Genomic DNA, 18,945 nt, shown 5'->3' with positions numbered 1-18,945 from the left:
CACAACACCCGGCTATTTTTTTTTTTTAATTATAGTTGTCATTGTTGTTTGGCAGGCCCTGGCTGGATTTGAACCCACCAGCTCTGGCGTATGTGGCTGGCACCCTAGCCGATGAGCTACAGGCGCTGAGCCTGTAATAGGATTTTCTTACATTTAACATGATCCAACTATAAAGCTTGCTTCTTTGTGAATTGCCTAGGATAGGCTAGAAGCTGGTAAGAAATCATTTAAATAAAGAGGTGGAACTCCTTATCCTTTAAGCAATATTTTCTACTTTATAAAGGCTCATGATTCTAGAGTGGCTATCTAAATAGCCCCTGTCAGAGACTCAAAATACTTGCAAGTTTTAAAGCAAAGGTAGATTAATCACACAGCAAATAAAGAAAAAGATGAGGATACATTTAGTTGATAAAGAATAAAAAGGTTGCTGAAATGGGTTTTTTCCTGTCTCACACAGGCAATAAATGTGTTAGTAGTACCAATTCTGTACAAACCTCAAGGCCAACACATTATCATATCGAAAGATAAATACAGGCTCGGCGCCCACATGCACCGAGGCCGGTGGGTTCAAACCCAGCCCAGGCCAGCTAAACAACAATGACAACTACAACAAAAAAGCAAAAAACAGCCGGGCATTGTGGTGGGTACCTGAAATCCTAGCTACTTGGGAGGCTGAGGCAAGAGAATCACTTAAGCCCAAGAGTTTGAGTTACTGTGATCTGTGACACCACGGCACTCTACTGAGGGCAACACAGTCAGACTCTGTCTCAAAGAAAAGAAAAGAGAGAAGCAAATATATAACTAAGAATTGTTATTGAGAGGGCTCATAATTTCAGATGAAGAAAGTCATCTCCTTTTACAAAGAAAAGTACTTGTTTAAAATGACACCCAGTAAAGCAGAAACTACAGTATATAATGTGGGCTGAGAATAAAGATTTGGCAGTCTTGACATGCTGATGTCAAAGCCATGCCAAGGAGAACATTAGTAACAAAATAAGAGGGTCAAGGGGGAACCCAGAGGGGCCTCAACATTTAAAGCTGAGAGAAAGCGGAGTCCACATAAACGGTTCAAGCAGCGAGACCCATAAGGAAAACCAGAAGAATGTGTTGTCACTGAAGCCAAGGGCCACGAGTATTTCAAGAAGTGAGTGTGCAGGAGTGCCAAGTACTGCCAGGAAGGTGAGTGAAATCAGTACTGAAAATCCTCGTCATTCAAGAACCTGTCAGACCATTTTCCCAGGGCCGGAATAGAGGAGGAGGTAGGGACAGTGGTGTGAATGTCCCCCTTTAGAAGCAAGCTTGAAGGTGAGGAGCAAGAGGAAAGGAACTTGAGGGGACAGGAGGGTCAACGAAGGCTTTTTTGTTTGTTTGTTGGAGACAGGAGTCTCTTTTTGTCATCTTTGGTAGAATGCCACGGTGTGACAGCTCACAGCAACCTCAAACTCTTAGGTTCAAGTGATTCTCTTGCCTTAGCTTCCTGAGTAGCTGGGACTACAGGCGCCCACCACAACGCCCGGCTGTTTTTAGAGATGGGGTCTTGCTCTGGCTGGTGCTGGTCTGGAACTCCTGAGCTCAAGCAATCCACCCACCTTGGCCTCCCAGAGTGCTAGAATTACAGTCGTGAGCCACTGCACCCAACCCTAGAAGGCTTATTTTAAAGGGAAGGAAAAAAACCAGTTACAAAGGGCAATTCTGAACATGGACTCTATGTCATTGAGAAATTCTGAATATGGACTCTATGTCATATAATATTACTCTATCAGTGTTAAATTTCTTCAATGTGATTTAATATTGCAGTTGTAAAAGAGAATATCCCTCTTTTTAGAAAATGCATGTTGAAATACATAGAGGTTAATGTCATAATGCTTACAACTTATTTTCGAATGTGGGGAAAGAGATAAAGGATAATAAAATGTTAACAGCTGGTGAATCTAGGTAAAGGGCATATGGGCATTCATTGTACTATTCTTTCATTGTCTCTGTGGGTTTGCAATTTTTCAAAAATAAGTTGGGGGAAACAAAAGCAAAAGGAAACAAAATGGCTTGAGAAAAACATATATATCCAAATTTTTAAAAAAGGAAATAAAGAGGAAAGGCACTTGTGCATGGGTGACAGCTAGAGTACCATGCAGGACAAGGAGAAGGAAAATCAATGTCCCCCACCCCACAGCTATAGAGCAAACAGATAATCTTTGAGTGACAACGAACTTTAAAGAGCATCTGATATCTGCATTTTGGAAGGAAAATTAAGGAAGTTCTAGCTCACAGTGATTTCTGCTATACCCCACAGTGCCAGTGAAGACTGCTTGATGGCAATTATAACTGAGAACCCTCCACAAACCAATAACAAGAAGAATGGCAAGGGGCCCTCCAAATGTTGAGAAAATTCTTTAGGGAACACTAAAGATGGAGGAAGCAATGTCATTCATTATTTTCCATGAAGGTCCCAAATTGAAATATACATTTCTATAAAGGACTTAAAATTGGGGGGGGGGTGAGGGACAAGGGGCAGGGAGTGTGGGAGGGGGTCTATTATACAGTTATGAATTTTGTTAAGATTTTTTTAACAACTAAATTAACTAGATGTTTTAGAAAAAGAAGAATTAAAGAAATACTTGGTTTGCTACTTAGTATTTTTTTATTTTTAAATAAAAATAGAGAACAAGTACTTTTGAAAGGAATAATCCCCATTAGAGAAATTTTCTATTTGTCATAGCTTAAGCCAAAAAAGTAGTCTTTGTCAGCTCCTTAGCACTTAGAGAAATTGAGTAAATGCATTCTAAGTGGTATCAAGGGAAGAAATAAAAGAAAACATATTAGTGTCCTCAAAGTGCTCCATGAGCAAACAAGGCAATAGGTTATTAATTATTACTAACATTGATAGAGAAAACCCATCAATGTAAAATTTAAAGTATAAAGTGAAATTCAAGAGAATGAAATTGCAATGCTAACTTCTGTTAACATGGATAAATTCTAATTCTCCAAGGCAGGTTAGCATGTCAGAGGGGCACGAACTTTGGAATCTATCAGATCTGGTTCCAATTCAGGCTCAGCCATAACCAATGTGTAATTTGGGGCAGGCTTTTAAGTCTCAGTTTCCTCATCTATGAAAGAAGACTAATCAAAGCTTCCTCCAAGAGTTTTAGTGAAAAATAATGACTGTTGTAGGCACTCAATAAATGATACCTGCTGCATATCACAAAAGAGGTAAAATAACAATAACAATATTAATACAAAATCAATGCTACTTCTCTACATGGAAGGTGGATGGCCCATAAGAAGGGAGACAGCTTCAATTTTAGATGTAGGATACTCTTTCTCAAAACTGCCATGACTCAGAGGCAGTGTACTGTGGGGCTGAATGACTAAGCAGGAAAAAAAAAAATAACCCTTAGTCAAACCACTAGAAATAAGAATCAAACGCTAACCTTGGCTTTGCCACTTACTAGGTGTGTTCCCTTAAGCAAATCACTTTGCTTCTCAAAGCCTCCCTTTCCGTTTCTGCAAACTGAGAATAACCCTTAACAAGGCTATGAAGATCAAATGTATGTGAAAGGGCCTGGCCAACTATCAAAGCATTATGCAAATAAAAGGTACTTTATATAAGTAAATTTAATTAAAGCTAATTTCCAAAGGCAGTAAAATTAGGAGGCAGCACAAAAGGGTGTAATTAATGGTTGACAGCAAACAAAACCAAAACCAAAAAAGCACGGTAGTTAGAACTGCTTGGGCTCAAATCCCAACTCTGGCAGTTGTAAGCTATATAACCTTAAAAGTACTTACGTCACGGAGTGTGAGCTGCTTCAACTATACACATGGGAATAATAATACTTTACTCGGGTTTATTGAAAGGATTAAATAAAATATAGGTAGACTGTGTTGAACATTCTTTGGAATATAGCTAGTAATCAGGAAATAATAGCTATTATTTCCTATCAAGAGTTTTTAAAATATTCGTAGTCCTTGACACAGTAATTTCATATTTAATCACTCACATATAGGAACAATCCAAAATAAGGAAAAAGCTTTACACAAAGAAATTCTTCAAGGTGTTATTTATATTAGTATAAAAACTCTGATAGTAGAAGGATAATTAAGTACATTATTGCCTATCCACCAAAATGGTATTTACAAAGCATTCATAACAACTTGAGAAATGTTTATATAATAATATTTTAGTGCTAAAAGTGAGGCTACAAAAAACTAATATTGAGGATGATCAAAATCTATACTGTACTAAAACAAAAAAGAAACCTTGAAGGAAATTATCCAAATGTTAACATTATCTTTGGGTAGTGGAATGGAGTATTAGTTAGTTTCGACTGCTTTTCGATATTTCCCCAAATTTCTGAATGAGAGAAAAATGTTATGAATAAAATATTTTTCTATAGATAAATGTAAATAAACACCATTACATCAGCTTTCAGCAGATTATGAAATCATAATAAACCTGATTGATATATTCAGTGAACAATTAATAGAAGAATAAAAAGAATATAAGGGAATACACTGAATAAGTATATGCTAAAAAATTAGATTACTAAGATGAAATGGAAAAATTCCTTGAAGGACACAAACTATCAAAAACGACTCAAGAAGAAATAGAAAATCTGAACAGATCTATAAGTAAAGAGAATAGGTAATCAAAAACTACCCACAAAGTAAATCTCACACCCCAGATAGCTTCGCTGATGAATTCTACCAGACATTAAAAGAATATTAATGTTTCCAAACTCTTCCAAATAGTGGAAGAGAAGAGAACACTTTCCAGCCTGTATTACTCTATCAAAATCAAAGACATCATAAGAAAACTATACAGACCAATATCCTTACAATATACATGCAAGATTCCTCTACAAAATACTACCAAACTGGCTTGGCAGGTAGGGCACCAGCCACATACACCGGAGCTGGTGGGTTCGAACCCAGCCCAGGCCTGCCAAACAACAATGACAACTGCAACCAAAAAATAGCCAGGCGTTGTGGCGGACACCTGTCATCCCAGCTACTTGGGAGGCTGAGGCAAGAGAATCACTTAAGCCCAAGAGTTTGAGGTTGCTGTGAGCTGTGATGCCACAGCACTCTACCGAGGGCGACATAGTAAGACTCTGTCTCAAAAAAAAAACAGCACCAAACTGAATCCAGCAATACATAAAGAGCATTATATACCACAACCAAGTGGGATTTATCCTAGGAATGAAAAGTTGGTTTAACATCTGAAATTCAATCAACATAACAGGCCATATCATAGCACAAAGGACAAAAACCACATATCATCTCAGTACATGCAGAAAAAGCATTTGACAAAATTAAACACCATTTTGTAATTTTAAAAAAGGCAACAAGGTAGGAATAGGAGTAAACTTCCTCAATCTGATAAAGACCTAAAGAGCATCTACAAAAAAGCCAAAGATAATAGAATACTTACTGAAGAAAAAGACTGATTGCTTTCCCTCTAACATCAGGGACAAAACAAGGATGTCCACTCACACATTTCCATTTAACATTGTAAAGGAAGCAAGAAAATGAAATAAAAGGCATTGGCAAGGAAGAAGTAAAACTATCTCTATTTATAGATGGCATGATTTGTAAATAAAAATTCCTAAGGAATCCACTAATTATTATCACTAATAAATGAGTTCAGAAAGGTTTTGGGATTCAAGACTAATGTATAAAAACCAATTTTTTATACACTTGCAATGAACAATCATTTAACAAAAGAAGTATAAAATTTATACTAAAAATACTACAAAACACTGGTAAAAGAAATTAAAGATCTATATAAATGGAAAGATAATCCTGTGTTCGTGGATAATGTAATTTAATTGTTAAGATAGCAATACTCTCCAAATTTATCTATGGTCTCAACATAATCCCTGTCAACATTGTAGCTGGCTTCTTTCAAGAAACTGACAAATTCATTCTAAAATTCACATATGAAAATGTAAGGGACCCAGAATAGCCAAAACAATCTTGAAAATGAGAAACAAAGTTGAAGGACTCAGACTTCTCAATTTCAAAACTTCCTACAGAAGCTATTATAATCCATACACTGTGTACTAGCATAAGAAAGACCTATAGATCAATGGAATAGAATACACAGTCCAGAAATAAACCCTCACATTTATGTCAATTGAATTTTGACAAAAGTGCCAAGCCTATTCAATGGGGGAAAGAATAGTGTTTTCAACAAAAGGTGCTGGGACAACTAGATATCTACATGCAAAAATGAATCTGTACCTCTTCCTCATGTCGAATATGAAAATTAACTCAAAATGGATTAAAACCCCCTAAATGTAAGAAATAAAACTACAAAACTCTTAAACATGAGCATAAATCTTTTTGGATTAGGGAATGGATTCTTAGATCTGATATCAAAAGCACAAGTGACCAAAGAAAAAATAAATGGGACTTCATCAATAATAAAAATATTGTGAATTAAAGTATATCATCAAGAAAATGTGAAGACAATGTACTGAATGGGAGAAAACATTTGCAAATCATATATTTAATAAGGAAGTTGCACCTAGATATATAAAGAACTCACAACAAATAATATAAAAATAAGTAATAATTAAAAATGGGTGAATGATCTGAATAGACATTTCTCCAAAGTATATGGACAACCAACCAATAAACACATGAAAAGATGTTCAACATCATTAGTCATTAGGGAAATACAAATTAAAACCACAATAAGATACCCCTTCCTATCCACTAGGATGACAATAATCAAAAGGACAGATAATAACAAGTGTTGCTAAAGATATGGAGAAATTGGAATCCTGTACACGTTGCTGGAATGTAGAAAGGTGAAGCCACTTGCGACAACACTTTCGAAATGTCTTAAAATACTTAACACGGAGCTACCATATAACCCAGAAATTTTACTCCTAGGCATATATACCCAAGAGAACTAAAAACATATATTCATGGCAGCATTATTCATAAAAGTCAAAGAGTTGAAACAACCCAAATGTCCATTATTTGGTGAGTGGATAAATACAATGTTGCATTTTCATACAATGGAATATTACTTCGCAATAAAAAGGAATGAGGTCCTGGGCAGCGCCTGTAGCTCAAAGGAGTAGGGCACCGGCCCATATACCAGAGGTACCCAGCCCCAGTCAAAAATTGCAAAAAAAAAAAGGAATGAGGTACTAATACATGCTACAACATGGACAAAGCCAGATGCAAAAGGTCACCATGCATGATTCCACCTAAATGTCCAGAATAGATAAATCTGCAGAGACAGAATGCAGATTGGTGGTTTCTGGGGACTGAGGAGAGAGGAAAATAGGGAGAAACTGCTTAATAGATAAGGAGTTTTACTTTGGAGTAATGGCAATATTTTGGAAGAAGATAAAGGATGTAGTTGCACAATATTGTGATTGTACCAAATGCTACTGAATTGTTCTCTTTATGATGGTTAATTTTATGTTATGGCAATTTCACATCACTAAATTAGAGGTATTTAAAATTAAAAGCAATCCAAAAATCTAAGGTAATATTTCCACTTACATGCAACATTTAAAAAGTTGAGGAGTATTTCAAAAAGAGAGAATTTGCGGGTGGCACCTGTAGCTCAGTGAGTAGGCCGCCGGCCCCAAAACCCAGCCCCGGCCAAACTGCAACAAAAAATAGCCAGCCGTTGCGGTGGGCACCTGTGGTCCCAGCTACTTGGGAGGCTGAGGCAGGAGAATAGCCTAAGCCCAAAAGCTGGAGGTTGCTGTGAGCTGCGACACTACAGCACTCTACCAAGGGCAACAAAGTGAGACTCTGTCTCTAAAAAAAAATAAATAAATAAAATAAAAGAGAGACAATTTGCTTTTACAAATTGGACTTGACCTTTTTATTTTTAAGCTAAGAAATATGGCTAAATTTAAAGAACTGTGGATAATCCTAGATATAAAATAGATAATTACTCTCTTTACTCTCTGCTAATGAATTACTATGGATTTAGTTCAGTTGGAGCTTTTGAAAGATTTATTTCATGACATGCTTAAAGATTTGAAAGAGTGCATCACCCATATCCCTTCCTACTTTCAGAGATTAGTTTGCTAAATCATCAGCACAGGTCAGCTAAGAGAGAGAACAAGAAAATATCCAACATTAAGTAGTATAGAATACTCTGCATCCTAAATTTTCCACCTCATGCCTGAGTAAACTTCCAAAACCAAGATGTGGAATAGAAATTGGGAAAATTATCTATCACCCAGGTAACAAAGTAATGGAGTTTAAGAGAAAATTGATCATATAATTGCCCCAACTCATTTACTTGTTTTTATTTTACTTTGCTTATTTGAGGCTATGTCCCTTAAACACTAAAGTTTGTTTCAATAGATTACAGTAGCCATGAGAAGAACTTCAGTGCAGAATAAACAACAGAAATATTTAAACTCCTAATTCTATGGTAGTAGAGGGAGATATATCTACTTAGAAACAAAACACTTTGGGCGGAATAGATATTATAGCACTCCCCCAAATCTCCCTAGAACATTTTAAAAATATGAGGTAAATCTCATGAAGTTCTGTATTGAATAAATATAAAAAACAATGTGATTGCTGAATTATAAAATCTAATAAAAATTCAATGATGCTACTAAATGTCACACAGGTATAGATAACAGATACTTATAAGAGTGTTGAAGTAACAGATATAAATTACAGTGTCTTTCTTGTTCCTTGCCACGGAGTTTTAAATTGAGATTTTATATTGGTACATTTTTAACTGAAATTAAATCAAACATAAAATATCTTTTAGATAATACTTTATGAGACACCATAAATTCAAAGGTACATCTTCCTAAAGGAAGTTTCCCAGGCTCCCCCAGTATTTCGCCTTCAGTTCAAGTGATGATGCCTTGTGCAAAATCACACAGGGCAGCTCGAGAACCGTAGGAGTAAATGAGAAAGGGTGAAACTGGCTCACTCATCCCTTTTCATTCATGAACATGGGCGCATTCCCAGTACTCACCGATCTCAGATTTCTTGTCTTTCGTTGTAGAACTACCGCATCCCATGATGTCCCTCTAGGTTGTATATGTTTATGATTCCAAGATAGAGTGTGGAAAGTCCTTCTCTGTTATGCGGCGCAGGAACCACTGGTAGCCGATCCCCTTCAGTGACAGATACTAATGAGGAACACACAGGAGGGAGGGGAAGGAGACCGCCAGTTAACAACATGATAGCCAAGGGGCTGCTCAGCAGGATTCATTTTATGCTTCTTCTGAATTGCTGTTCATCATGTGATATGGAAAGTGATCAGACATAATCTAATCCCAGTTTATTATCCAAAACACAGCAGCAGCTACAGAGAAGCTATAGATTGTTTTTCTGCTAGACATAAATTATACTTTCCTCAGATCTTGGTCAGATCAAATTCTATATAAAATAAAACATTAAAACCGAAAAGAAAAATTGAAATTTAAGAGTATATGATTTTCTCATTAAAATACAGGGAATGGGATATGGAGGAGCTAACATAATTAACTGTTTTGGTTTTAGGCACGAAGTAATTCAACCTATCTGGGCTTTTGAAAACAGAAATTGGAGGCTGACTAGAAATAAAAACAACATATTTAAACAACTATGCCAAAATTCAAAGTAAGTCCTCTGACAATACTTCTCAGAATCAGTTGGGGGCATCTGTCTAAAAAAAAAAAGTAGGTCTGCTAGGTGCCCATAGCTCAGTGGTTAGGGGGCTGGCCACATGCACTGGGGCTGGTGGGTTCAAACCAGGCCAGGGCCTGCTAAATAACAATGATAACAACAACAACAAATAGCTGGGCGTTGTGGCGGGCGCCTGTAGTCCCAGCTACTTGGGAGGCTGAGGCAAGAGAATCGCTTAAGCCCAAGAGTTTGAGGTTGCTGTGAGCTGTGACACCACAGCACTCTACTGAGGGTGAGATAATGAGACTCTGTCTCAAAACATAAATAAATAAATAAAAGAAGGAGGTCAAAGACCTCCCCCCCAATTTAGGAATCATAATCTGTGACCTTTTTAAACAAGCTCTCCAGGGCTGTGGCCCCTCCGAAGTCTACCCTTGTGCTTAGTAGGCCTTCTGATGAGTTTGCTAACTTCCAAAATCTCTTGATGGGAGTTTTCAACAAAATTCCTTTCTGTACCATACTATCTCAATGCTTTTTGAAGTGATGGTTCCTGTATTTTGTGATGTTCCAAACCAGTCTGACATATTTATGTTTTTTAATGGAAACAAAGTCAGAGAACTGGTACGTCTATTTTCCTGTTAGTACTAACCGAAGGTTTCAAAATTTCACCTCAACTAAGGAAAGGGAAAACTAAAATGAGACAAATATTTGAACTATGGGAGTATTTTTAAAACCAGTAACAACCCTAATAAACAGATTCTTTGATCAGAGCTGGGCCTGATTCTTTTATGTATTGAATTAATTAACCCCCCTTAACTCTGGTTTATTTCCAACTTTGATAGGCATTTCTTTCATGTCTTTCTTTTCTACATAATGGATAAAGAATGTTAACAAGGTTAGGTCCAAGGGCTGAATAAGCCTTGTGGCGTTTCACTCCAAACCATTCTCCAGGGTCACCACAGATCCATTACATTCAGACTCTGAGCATATTTGTTCATTTAGGTGGTAATTCACCTGTAACTATCACCTTATTTATCTGTGAGACATTCAGGGAAATTTCACTAAAAATGTTAATAAAATTATGATGTATACTTTGGTACCTTGAAATTCTAGCCTATTCCAGCCAAAGATGAAAAAGAGGAACAGGAATAGGAGGGGAAGAAGAAAGAGAGGAAGGGAGGGAGGAAGGAAATCAGTTTGGCATGAGATTTTATGACAGAATCATAGAAATAAAGATGGGAAAGATCTTTAACATTACCTAGTACTTACACAAAGTATAAGGAAGTTAAACAACTTGCCTAATATTATATAGATCTGTTCTTGTCAAACTTTGTTGCATGTTAAGAGTCCACTGGGAAGCTTTTAAAATTCCTAATGCTAAGCCTGAGCCTCATTAAGTCAGAATCTCTGGGAGTTTAAAAGATACTCATGGGCTGGGTATGCTGGCTCACTCCTGTAATCCCAGCACTCTAGGAGGCCGAGGTGGATGGACTGCCTGAGCTCACAGGTTCAAGACCAGCCTGAGTCACAGGGAGACCTTGTCTCTAAAGATAGCCAGGCGTTGTGCTGTGGTGGGCGCTTGTAGTACCAGCTACTTAGGAGGCTGAGGCAAGAGAATCACTTAAGCCCAGGAGTTTGAGGTTGGTGTGAACTATGATTCCATAGCACTCTACCAAAAGCGACAAAGTGAGACTCTGTCTCAAAAAAAAAAAGATACTCATGCCCAGATCCACACCCAGAGATTTTGATATAATTGGTATTGGGTGGAGGTTAGGCATCAAGACTTTTTTTTAAGGCTTCCCAGATTCTAATATACAGTGAAGTCTGACAATCTCTAAGAGTCAATGTTTTAGCAAAGCCATGATGACGCCTAGCAATGATCACATTTTCCTAGAAATGCTTTACTCCATCTACCTCAAGTTGAATTTTTCCAGAAGCCAAGTGAGGCCTACAAGTCTGTGGCTTCTAGTATATATTATTTTCTTGCTTTTTGAAATCAAGGCACTACTGATCCATCTCCATACTCAGGAATTTCTCAAAGGTCATTCGCAATGCCTATGTATGAGAACATATCTGCTGGCTCCTTCATCACCCTTTGAAGTAATTCATCTAGTCCTGGTGACATTCTCCCAGTGCCTAGATCAGTGCTCTCTAACTTGAGCACTCATGTAACTTATTAGGGGAATGCAGATTCCCAGGCTTTCACCAATAGTACACAGATTCCAAAGGTCTGGAGGCCTGGGAATCCGTATTTAAAGTGCACCCTTCTTAGGGCTGGGAGCAGTGGCTCACGCCTGTAATCCTATCACTCTGGGAGGCTGAGACGGGTGGATTGCCTGAGCAAGAGCAAGACCTCATCTCTAAAAAATAGCCCAGCATTGGGGCTGACACCTGTAGTCCCAGCTACTTGGGAGGCTGAGGCAAGAGAATCACTTGAGCCCAAAAGTTTGAGGTTGCTGTGAGCTATGATGCCACAGCACTCTATCAAGTGTAACAAAGTGAGACTCTGACTCAAGAAAAATAAAATAAAATAAAATAAAAATGAAGTGCACCCTTCTGGGAAGTTTGACCCAGGCAGGTCCCACGTCTCGGTCTGAGAAACACTGCTGTCTAATAGTATCCATATCTCCCTTGGGCTTCGCTCTATCCTTTTGCTAATTTTTCTACCCCTTTTTATGAATACATAAGAATTAGGCATTGAGTAGGCCACAAAAACTGACTGGACTGATAGGTATACTTCAATCTCAATTTTCTTCTTCTAGAAAGCAAAAAAAGCAATGTCTCTCTAAAGGCATTTGGTTCTCATCCACCTCTCAGATAATTAGTTACACAAAAAACAAAACAACATCTAAAAGATTCGCTAAGAACTGAAAGCCATCAAACTTGCATATATTTCTGTTAGACTGTTAGCTCCGATGGTAACATTCTAAATACCCCCTTGAATCTCTGGTATCTACACCATGCTTTTCATATAGCAGGAGTTTGATACCGCTAAGTGAATGAGTAAATAAAAGAAAGAATACTTCTAAGCCATAGTTCTTTAAAAAATTAATTGCTAAAAGTCATAAGTCCATCATTTTGTGCAGAGATATGTTATTTGATTATACAAAAGCCTTTTATTAAACCGGAAAATGAGTAATGTTTATAAATCCCTTTTTAAAGAAAATTTTAAAATTATAATGGAAAGAAATGATAATTGTTACAGAATTCTTTGGTTATCCCTTTTAAAAATGACTACTGGCATTTTTACAATATTAAAGAATTATTCTGAAGCTGTTTTTCTTAGGCAATAGGTCAAAAAAAAAAAAAACCCACTTCATTTCTTTTTAATTCTCACCAAAACATGAGCTCCCTCCCACATGCTATCCCAGCTGGACTTCAAGGCACAGGGGGAAGCGAGTTTTGTAAGCAGTACATAGACCTTCGAGGACACCTCTGACTGACCGTAAAGCTGATAAAAATGATTTGGGGATTTTCCATTACTTAGTACAATCTAAGCTTCTTCCATTTCCTGCCCTCTGCCGGCATTAGAAAAGCACTTAGTGCACTAAAGAAGTCTCTCAAGTAGCAATTCCCTGGGGCCTCACAGAGGTTCTCAGCTGAAGAGATGGGGGCTTCTGCAGGGTCCACAAAGGCCACAGGTACTCTAGTCAGTGACGGGAACCACTAGGGTGGACCTTGGCAAAAAACAGCTTGAAATTCATGCAGGGCGTCTGCCCCTTCTGATATATATGAAAGATGGTTTTAAAGAGTAAACAAAATAATGACTCATCATTGGCATTTATAATCTGCAAAAGGAGTCTTTTGCTAAAAGGTTTATATTCTGTGTGGGGGGGATGAGAGGGGAGAACTTAGATTTTTCAGTTATTTTCATCCTAACTACTCTTCATCTCCAATGCTGAAAATACAAGCAAAGAACAAAAGCCCAGCCCTGGGAGCCAACCTAACCTCTGCTACCATATATCCTCCAAGTGCTAGTCCAGCATCCCACATTGTTCTTATTTATTTATTTATTTATTTTGAGATAGAGTCTCACTCTATACCCTGGGTAGACTGCCATGGCATCACAGCTCACAGCCACCTCAAACTCTTTAGGCTCAAGCAATCCACTTGCCTCAGCCTCCCAAGTAGCTGGGACTACAGGCACCCACCACAATGCCCAGCTAGTTTTTTCTATTTTCTTTTTTTAAGTAGAGACAGGGTCTTGCTCTTGCTCAGGCTGGTTTCAAACTCCTGAGCTCAAACAATCCGCCCATCTCAGCCTCCCAGAATGGTTCTTATTCATTGTTAACATTATTTCAAAGTACATCTCTATCCAACTTCCACACCTCAGCTCCGTCACCCTGAACACAATTCTCCCTCTGGCATTCTAGATGTCAGTTGCATAGCTCCCCATGCTAGAAACTCTGCTTTTCCTAGAGATGATGGCTTTTGTGAGAAATTTCTAATCTAGCTCCAGCCCTGAAGAATTCAAATCTGGAACCCATAGTCATTTGATGGACACCAACCCCTCCGCCCTGCCGCCACCACTGCTACAGTGGAAGTTAAATTGGCAGCTTTCCCCTTGGACTGTGTAGACACTGGCATGGAGGACAGATACCTTACCAGACTCATCCTATTGCATTCTCTTTGGTATTCACTGAAACTGAAGCAGAGGTGATAAGCCTGATATCTGTGGCCTATATAATTAGGCAGTGGGGTAAAGGAGTCTGGTAGACCACACTAGTGAGGTCTCTCCTACTACCTACCTTTCCAGTAGAACACTGTAGCATCTGCTTGCCTCTGGGGTATTAAGTAAGGGAAGGTCTGTAAGCACGAGCTGGTGATTTTTCCTAGATCTTATCAGATGAAGGATAAGAAAAAGGAGGAAACTCTACTGACTACCGGAAGATATCTGAAGGTATCTGTTGGTACATCAGACAGAACTGTAATCAGGATGCAGCTTAGCCTGTTGCCAGGCTGTTAAAGTATGTTTGTGTATGGCTTATGAGTCTAGGAATAAGGCAAGGAATAAAAAAGTCTCACCATCAGACAAATTCAAGAGACACAGGGTTTTGGAGACAGAGTCTCTGTTGCTGTGGGTAGAGTGCTGTGGTGTCATCATAGTTCACAGCAACCTCAAACTCTTGGGCTCAAGAGATCCTCTTGCCTCAGTCTCCCAAGTAGCTGGGACTACAGCCACCCACCATGATACTCAGCTAGTTTTTTCTATTTTTAGTAGAGTCAGGGTCTCACTATTGCTCAGGCTGCTCTCAAACTCCAGCAGAGACACAGGGTCTCAATAGGTTTCTTTACTGCAGGACTTCTCAGAGCCTTTAATATGTTAATGTGCATTGTGAATCCATAGAAAGATGCCTAGCAAGGGACCATTTTGAGGTAAAGCATCTCAAGAACAACTATTAGTCCTGACTGCCTAATGCTGGCCCAGCAGGGCTTTGGCTTCATAAGTCAGACAGCTGGGGTCTAGAGCTCAGCTAGTTATGAACTCTTCTTCCCTTAGTTTCCCCATAGGAAAACATGAATAATAATATATACCTTACTGACTTGTACTGAGGAATGAATGAGTGATAGGGGAAGGAACTGGCTCAGTGATAGGGGAAGGAACTGGCTTGAACAAAGATCAACTATTCTTAGCTGACAAGTCAGGAGGAGCCTTGTAAGGCTAAATACCCACAGTGTTTGCTCAAATCTCTTTCTTTAGAATGCTTTGACTGGGGCCTACCAGAAACTAAACCCCTTAGGTGCCTAAAGATGCTGGAATAACATGCCAGATGCAGTGGCTCACACCTTTAATCCTAGCACTCTGGGAGGCCAATGTGGGTGGATTGCCTGAGCTCCAGAGTTCAATACCAGCCTGAGCCAGAGCGAGACCTCATCTCTAAAAATAGCCGGGCATTGTGGCAGGTGCCTGTAGTTCCAGCTCCTTGGGAGGCTGAAGCAAGAGAATCTCTTGAGCCCAGGAGTTTGAGGTTGCTGTGAGCTATGATGCCATAGCACTCTACTGAGGATGACAAAGTGAGACTCTGTCTCAAAAAAATAAAATAAAATAAAATAAAGATTCTGGAATAACTGAAGACACACAAAGAAATGGGCTCTTTTCCCCCACCTCCCAAGAACGCTAAGATCTGAAAGAAGGCTATACCAGTAGTAATAATAATAATAATAGCTAAAATTACTACTATTTATTAAGGAATGACTATTTACTCAGTACAGTAGGTATTTTATATTTCTATTATTTCAGTTAATCATCACAGCAAACTCTCAAGGTAGTATTACATAGTATTATCACCCCCTATGAAAAACTTGCGGTTCCAAAATTAAATATCATACTCCCTGGCACAGTTGATCAGTGGGAGAACTGAAGACTCACTCTGTGTAATCATTAAAGAACAAACATGTTTGTCCACTAAAAGGCTAATTATGCCTTGGTTTCAGGATTTACCAGTCTATGTAAAAACTAAATCACTAAAGAAAATTCTCCCTTGAACATTACAAGGACTTCGACTTCCATTTCTTACAGATAGATGGAAATTCCGTGGTCCTCTAAGATTACAAGAGGCCAAGGGAGCTATCATTTCTAAATAAGAAATCATGCAGTAGAATTTTGGGACTAACCCATGAGAGACCTAGAAGAGTTTCTCAAAGTATCACTTCCATCATTTTCTAACTTTCATCCAAGTGGCCATTGAATTTTTCTAAACATCAAGTTTATATGAAGCAGGCCTTGACCTTTCAGATTGCCAAGTCATCTGTACACACCTTTTCAAACTGATGACAAGTGATTTACAATCGGCATACCTGGGAAAAAATCATTCCTAGAAATTGCAAAGCAATTAAATATACTCTAAGGAGTACATGCCCCATGTTCCATCATCACATGATATTTGTTTATAAGGTAGAATTCTGTTTGCCCAAAATGCCTAAGAATAAAAAAACATATTACCTGTTTCTTCTGCTTGGCCAATGCAGAGATTTTTCCTCACCTCAGGTGTTTCAAAAGAAACAAAGATGAAAAACCCTTCTCTGTGAGAGAATGCTGAAGTCTGAAATAAAAGAGGTAAAATTTCAGCTTTCTCTAGTGCATCCCTCACACACACACACACAGACAGAAAGAGGGCAGGGGGAGAGAGAGCTCATATCTCTGCAGGGAGAGCTCTTGCTTAAATAAGTAAATAAACAACATATGCACTCACATTCACAAAAAAATAACTGTATAAAACAGAGCCAGGCTGCTGTGCCTTTCAGTCTGGAAGGGCAGCCCAGAGCCACCGAAGGGGAGAGGCTGCACTGGCCCTGTGAGACGCAGCTGTCTGCCCAACCCCGCTCTGCTCCTGGCCTGGAGATAGAGGGATGTGCTCAAGTACTGGGCTGCAAAGTCAGCGGCCACGTGACTGCTTCCAAGGGGACCAGGCTCTGTACAGGCAGGACCAAGCTGCTATTTGCATAAATAATTTGCCTTCAGTACCAAGCAGAAAAGAGAATTTCAGTAAATAAGGGCAGAAAAGTATTCTTTAGGTAAACTGAGGATGATTTTTAGAAAACACCACAGTAACTTGGGTATAATTAAGAGAAGCAAGTGGAAAAACTAAACATTCTTCCTTAGAACTAGAAAGGCATGGGTTTAAGGGAACATCCATTGGGTGCAGTGCTGCAAACTAATTCACACGACATTTGTATTCCATCAGCTGTTCAATGAGCTCTTTGTTGAAGAACCTATCTGTGAATGGGAGATTCACATCCCTTCAACAGCAGAAAGGAAAAGGAAAATTGACCTGTAATTTTGATGAGTTTGGAGGAGGAGGAAGACTTACTTAAAAACTCAAAGTGCAGGTGTTGGTAGCAGAATGCACAGTTCTGCTATCTTTCAGGGCAATCCAGGGGTGGTCTTATTCCCAGGGTCTCATGCTGACTGCAGCTGCACCACCAGCAATTTCACCTCAAACTCTTCCTAGCTGGTTCCACAGCACAGGTGTTTTCAAGGTTACTGTCCTTAAGCATCACTAACTAGGATATAACTATTTCATAACCCCTTTCAGGCTGCTCTTTAGCCCAATTCCTTTCTGCATTTGAGAGCCACAGGAGATCTAGTAAAGTGGTTATCTACTTTGCTATTCAGTCTGATAGAGTCACTTTAAAAATAACTGGAAAGGCAGCTTCGGGCTCCTGTACTATCAGTATATGAAATATGTATTATCAGAGGGCCTCATTATAAGGCAATACAAGTGTTTAAGTGTCCATGGTGGGTACACCAAGACTAAGACCTGATGAGGCTGCCACACACATTGTAAATGATGGCACAATTACCCGGGCTCCTGAAAAAATAGCGGACAATGGAGCTATATGGCTGGCTTTCCCCACCAAATGCCTATTCAGTCCACACTGATTAAATGATGGCTATGTCTACATGCAGTTGTTCCAATGTCACCTCCCCTGGGCGAAGCCTTTCCTGAATCACCAAAGGGTAATTAGTCATTCTGTCTTCTGGCTCTCCAAGCCAAGTATGTGTCCAATTGTAGAGCTTTCCAAAGTATGCTGTAATTTCCCCTTTTACATGTGAATTCCTAAAGGGAAAGGACCTATTTCTTTAGTTTTGGCATTCCCAGCACCAGATGCAAAAGAGGTAACCAGCAAATATTTAATTACAGAAAGAAAGGAGAAGAGGGAAAGAACTCCCGAATTAGGTGGTTACTTTAATGGCCAGCCCCCAGACCATGACTGGCTGTGCCCTTTATATGATTTGTTTAAAACTTAGAATCTGCTTTAAAGGAACAGCTTCATTATATTTTCTGTTGTAGAAAGAACACTGAAATGTTATGTACTTTGAGCACCACAAGGAGTCCTACAGCCAGCTTCCAATTGTTAAATGAAACAACAATGATGTAAGTAAATAAATCACAATAATAATAACACTTATTGAGCACTTACCATGTTCTAAGCACTTATTAATTTTATGTGTTAATCTTATTTAATCTCCCCACACCATCCTATGAGGTATGTGCTATTATTATCCCTATTCACATGTTAGAAACTATAGCCCAAAATCAAATGGCAAATGAGGGGCAGAACTAGGATTTGAATCCAGGCACTTTGGCTCTAGAACTCCTACTTAAAGTCATTCACTCCACAGCCTTGTGTGTTTGCAAAATTCACGTTTCATCCTCTTCTTGGATGTTCTCTGGCTTTCCTACAGCTGAGCTGGGATGTATTCTCCCAGCCTGAAAAAAGACAAAACAATAGCCAAAGTAATGTTAACAGTTGAAACCCACTCGTTATTAGATGTATACCCATAACAGTCAAGGTGGGCCAATTTATCTCTCAGTGGGCACATCATAT

General features: G+C 38.8%; 1 protein-coding gene across 1 annotated transcript in view; it reads right to left on the bottom strand.

The window, feature by feature from the left end:
• PPEF1 (protein phosphatase with EF-hand domain 1) overlaps positions 1-16,612 on the bottom strand; it is a 116,606-nt gene extending 99,994 nt beyond the window's left edge. The window contains exons 1-2 of the mRNA XM_053579777.1: positions 16,556-16,612; positions 8,978-9,134 (exon numbers count right to left, since the gene is read on the bottom strand). Coding sequence (XP_053435752.1) covers positions 8,978-9,023 — 46 coding nt within the window. The 5' untranslated portion in view covers positions 9,024-9,134; positions 16,556-16,612. The remainder of the gene's footprint in view (positions 1-8,977; positions 9,135-16,555) is intronic.
• Positions 16,613-18,945: the final 2,333 nt, after the last annotated feature.

This window comes from Nycticebus coucang, chromosome X (genome assembly GCF_027406575.1).
Source record: "Nycticebus coucang isolate mNycCou1 chromosome X, mNycCou1.pri, whole genome shotgun sequence".
Taxonomy (NCBI): domain Eukaryota; kingdom Metazoa; phylum Chordata; class Mammalia; order Primates; family Lorisidae; genus Nycticebus; species Nycticebus coucang.
This window is presented reverse-complemented; position numbering and strand designations above follow the sequence as displayed.